Raw genomic sequence first — 4,992 nt, 5'->3', positions numbered from 1 at the left:
TTAGTTACTCTGTGGCATGTGGGATCTTCCCAGACCAGGGATCGAACTCATGTCCCCTGCATTGGCAGGTGGATTCTTAACCAGTGCACCACCAGGGAAGTCCCCAAAGACTCTTCATTCTAAGATGTCAATTATACCCAAATTAATTGATTCAACACAATGAAAATCCCATCAGGACTTTTATAGCAATTGCGAAGTTTCTCTAAAATTTATATGCAAGTGCAAAAGCTAAAATAACCCCCTCCCCCAAGTTAGAGGACATACACTACCTGATATTAAGTCTTACTACAGGGCTTCCCTGGGACACGGGTTCGAGCCCTGGTCCGGGAAGATCCCACATGCCACAGAGCAACTAAGCCCATGCACCACAACTACTGAGCCTGAGTTCTACAGCCCGCGAGCCACAACTACTGAGCCTGTGTGCCACAACTACTGAAGCCTGCATGCCTAGAGCCCGTGCTCCACAACAAGAGAAGCCACCGCGATAAGAAGCCCGCACACTGCAACGAAGTGTAGCCTCTGCTCGCCACAAATAGAGAAAGCCCACATGCAGCAACAAAGACCCAATGCAGACAAAAAAATAAAAAAGACTTACTACAAAGCTACAGTCATCAGAACAGTGGGTGTTGGTTTAAAAATAGACCAGAGAAAAGCTATATGTAAATGAATGAAATTAGAACACTCCCTAACACCATACACAAAAATAAACTCAAAATGGATTAAAGACCTAAATGTAAGGCCAGACACTATAAAACTCTTAGAGGAAACATACGCAGAACACTCCATGACATAAATCACAGCAAGATCCTTTTTGACCCACCTCCTAGAGAAATGGAAGTAGAAACAAAAATAAACAAATGGGACCTAAGGAAACAAAAGCTTTTGCATAGCAAAGGAAACCATAAACAAGATGAAAAGACAACCCTCAGAATGGGAGAAAATATTTGCAAATGAAGCAACTGACAAAGGATTAATCTCCAAAATATACAAGCAGCTCATGCAGCTCAATATCAAAAAAACAAACAACCCAATCCAAAAATAGGCAGAAGACCTAAATAGACATTTCTCCAAAGAAGATACACAGATTGCCAACAAACACATGAAAGGATGCTCAACATCATTAATCATTAGAGAAATGCAAATCAAAACTACAGTGAGGTATCACCTCACGCCAGTCAGAATGGCCATCATCAAAAAATCTACAAACAATAAATGCCGGAGAGGGTGTGGAGAAAAGGGAACCCTCTTGCACTGTTGGTGGGAATGTAAATTGATAGAGCCACTGTGGAGAACAGTATGGAGGTTCCCTAAAAAACTAAAAATAGAACTACCCTATGACCCAGCAATCCCACTACTGGGCATATACCCTGAGAAAACCATAATTCAAAAAGAGTCATGTACCATAATGTTCACTGAAGCGCTATTTACAATAGCCAGGACATGGAAGCAACCTAAGTGTCCATTGACAGGTGAATGGATAAAGAAGATGTGGCACATATATACAATGGAATATTACTCAGCCATAAAAAGAAATGAAATTGAGTTATTTGTAGTGAGGTGGATGGACCTAGAGTCTGTCATACAGAGTGAAGTAGGTCAGAAAGAGAAAAACAAATACCGTATGCTAACATATATATATGGAATCTAAAAAAAAAAAATGTTTCTGAAGAACCTAGGGGCAGGACAGGAATAAAAACGCAGTCATAACGAATGGACTTGAGTACATGGGGAGGGGGAAGGGTAAGGAAGTGAGAGAGTGGCATGGACATATATACACTACCAAATATAAGATAGATAGCTAGTGGGAAGCAGCCGCATAGCACAGGGAGATCAGCTCGGTGCTTTGGGACCACCTAGAGGGATGGGATAGGGAGGGTGGGAGGGAGAAACAAGAGGGAGGGGATATGGGGATATATGTATACATATAGCTGATTCACTTTGTTATACAGCAGAAACTAACACAACAATGTAAAGCAATTATGCTCCAATAAAGATGTTAAAAAAGAACCTGCTGTATAAAAAATAATAATAAAATAAAATAAAAATAGACCAGAGATCAGCAAACTTATTTTGGAAAGGGCTAGATAGTGAATACTTTAGTCTTTGAGTACTCAGCCCTGCTGTTTTAGCACAAAAGCAGCCACAGGAAATATGTAAATGAATAGGCATAGTTATGTTCCAATGAAACTTTATTTACAAAAAAAAAGGAACTGTCTATTTGGCACATAGACTGTAGTTTGCTGACTCGTGGAGTAGACTAATAGAACAGATCAGAACATCCAGAAATAGTCCCATGCTTATAAGTATAGTTTTTGACAGAGGGGCTAAATAATTAAATGAGGGGGATGTATTTTCAACAAGTAGTATTGGAACAACTGGATGACTGATGGGAAAAAATGAACCTTGACCCCTGCCTCAAACTCTGCACAGAAGTTAATAAATGTAAGAGCAAAATTTATAATGCTGTTAGAAGAAAGGTATTGGAGAATACCTTTGTTTCCTTGGGAGTAGGCAAAGATTTCTTAGAAAGCATAAAGCACTAAACATAAAACGTGAAAACTGATAACTTAGATTTCATGAAAAACAAAATCCACTGCCCAATAAAAGATATTTTAAAAATAAATAAGCAAGCCCCAGACTGAGGAAAAATATTTCCAATACATAAATTTGACAAAAGATTTTATTTAGAATATACGAAGAACTTGAGCAAATCAATATAAAGAGATAAACAACCCAATAAAAATAGATAGAAAATATACTTCAAAGAAAAAAGAAATAAATGGTCAGTAATCCACAAAAAGTTGTATCCTCTTTTGGGGAAAAGGTTAGTATATTTCAGATATTGTGGGACAGGTACGTCATGTTAGGGAGAAGCTTGACTGCTTTATTATCTTCATTTGAAATTAACTATGGTTTAGGGAGGTGGTTATGGGTGCCAAGTTGACAGGGATGTACTGTGATGGGTTTGAAAGTGTCAACTTGTCTAGGCTGAACTACATTTGCCAGAACTTCCTTCCATGTATGTTTCCTCTTAGGGTGGGCATCAAGAGACAGTCTGCACAAGATGTGGCTGGAAAGGAAGCAGCAGCCCTATTGTTTTTATGTGTGGAAGGTCAGTGCTGGTGCTCCAGGATGTTCATGTGCGTTGTTGCTTCTCTGTTGGCTCATCTCATTGGCCTAAGGCAGCAGCTGGCCTTGCAGCTGCTCCACCTTCCCCTGGATACTCCTGCAGGTTCTCTGACTCCTGGACCAGGTGTGTGGTTAGCTCCATGATTAAGGGAGTCAACTTCTGCAGACTTCAGTAAAATTGCCAGTGCTGAGAGAGGCTGACACAAGTTCCGGTTGGTTCTCATGGGTTTTAGCTCACGCTCATGGGTTCTAACTTGTCCTGCAGGCTTCAAGCTCTAGCATCAGACAGACAACAGCCTTATAGAGACAGTTTAACCAGAACCTACAACTGTGTAGGGTCAAATATATGTATATTTACAAAATTATATAGAGACTCTTCTATAAGTACTACTTCTCTGACTGAACCCTGGTTGATACAGCATCACTACATGAAACCACTTTTGACATGTCCCCGGTTTCCTGAGGAAGGCTTTCTCCCCTTTGCTTCACCTCAGTTCTGTCCTCCAGAGCCCTCTGGAGAACCAACTTGAGGGGCAGCCGCCACTGCCTCTGATGCCTGAAGGAGCCAACGAAAAAGCCAATGGTGGGGTTGGCACTGCTAGGCAGGATCATCCCTATATTAAAATAATATAAGGACACATTGAAATCCTTCTGAAGCCAGTCTAGCAGAAACTTCTGGATGCCTGAGAGGAGGCTGCAGAGGAGGAAGACCAGCACTGTTAGCAGGATGACCACGTAGAGCCTGGTCAGCTGCATCCGCTGGGACTCACAGAGGATCCTGATCCGCAGGGCTAGGCTGGAGCTAGCAAGAACCACCAATAAGAAAATCAGCCACCCAGCAATGATGAAATCAAATAGTGGATACCGGTCATCGTCAAAATCCCTAAACAGGTCACAGTAATTCCCTTTTAGGTTGCCCAGCAGGAGGGACACACACGACAGCTGATGTGTTTGGGGCGGCGGCAGCGGCACCAGTTGGGTTGCAGGGTAGCCAAGTGGCGCTTGGTGCTAATGGCACTGAGAAAGCTCCAGCCTGAGAGGTAGGCAAAGATAGGCGCAAGGCTGAGAACGATGGGGTAGGGTTGTGGCAGGAAGTGATGCGTGTCTCCGGGGAACCTGTAATCTGGCCGCTGAGGAAGAGGAAGTTGGCTTTCGCCAGGTTGAAGATGTAGATGGTGAAGATCTTGCACAGGCGGAAGCCCAGGAGCCACAGCACAACTGAGTTTCTTGCCAGTCCTCCCAGGGCAGAGATGATATTCAGCAAGAGCAGGGTCAGGGTCAGTACGTCACATTTAGAAAGGGCCTGGTCACTGTGATTCATTAGTATGAGTTCGGTCTCCCAGGCTGGGGTGGTTGGATCCAAACTCAGAAACCCTCTGCTGGAGGTTTCTGACACAAAATGTCAGCACCTGCTGTGCGATCACAGATTCTCACGGCCACCCTGCTAGGTGGGAATTACTGTCCCTGTGTTACAGAGGAGGGAACTGGAGCCTTGCAGAGATTAAGATACTTACTGACGTCCACACAGCCCTGGAGACCTGGAAAATGGATTCAAACCCAGTTCCCTCTGACTCAAATGCCTGGGCTCTCTCTACCGCAACATGGACCCTCTACTGACATAGGAACGTGCTGTAGTCCCCCCACCAGAATGCATTGTCCAGAGGTTATGTCATGTCCCTAGAATTTCCTGAAGAACGAAGGTAAATGGGATAGAATCTGAGAGTCCAGGAGAGGGTGATGGGCCAGAACATTACTTCTGTCCTGGGCCAGAAATTTCCTCTCAGGTGCATGAAATCAGAAAGACACAGAGATGATAGGGGGCCACCCTCATGACTAAGAGTGACCCATTCACTAAGGAGAAAG

At 43.4% G+C, this 4,992-nt stretch overlaps 1 protein-coding gene across 1 annotated transcript; it reads right to left on the bottom strand.

Moving 5' to 3' along the window:
• Positions 1-3,516: 3,516 nt before the first annotated feature.
• On the bottom strand, positions 3,517-4,450 carry LOC132526483 (mas-related G-protein coupled receptor member X2-like). Its single transcript, XM_060160836.1, is given in 3 exon segments — positions 3,517-4,058; positions 4,061-4,213; positions 4,216-4,450. Coding segments are annotated over 3 exon segments (930 nt in total).
• Positions 4,451-4,992: the final 542 nt, after the last annotated feature.

This window comes from Lagenorhynchus albirostris, chromosome 9 (genome assembly GCF_949774975.1).
Source record: "Lagenorhynchus albirostris chromosome 9, mLagAlb1.1, whole genome shotgun sequence".
Classification (NCBI taxonomy): domain Eukaryota; kingdom Metazoa; phylum Chordata; class Mammalia; order Artiodactyla; family Delphinidae; genus Lagenorhynchus; species Lagenorhynchus albirostris.
The sequence above is the reverse complement of the archived record's forward strand: the minus strand, read 5'-3'. Positions and strand labels throughout refer to the sequence as shown.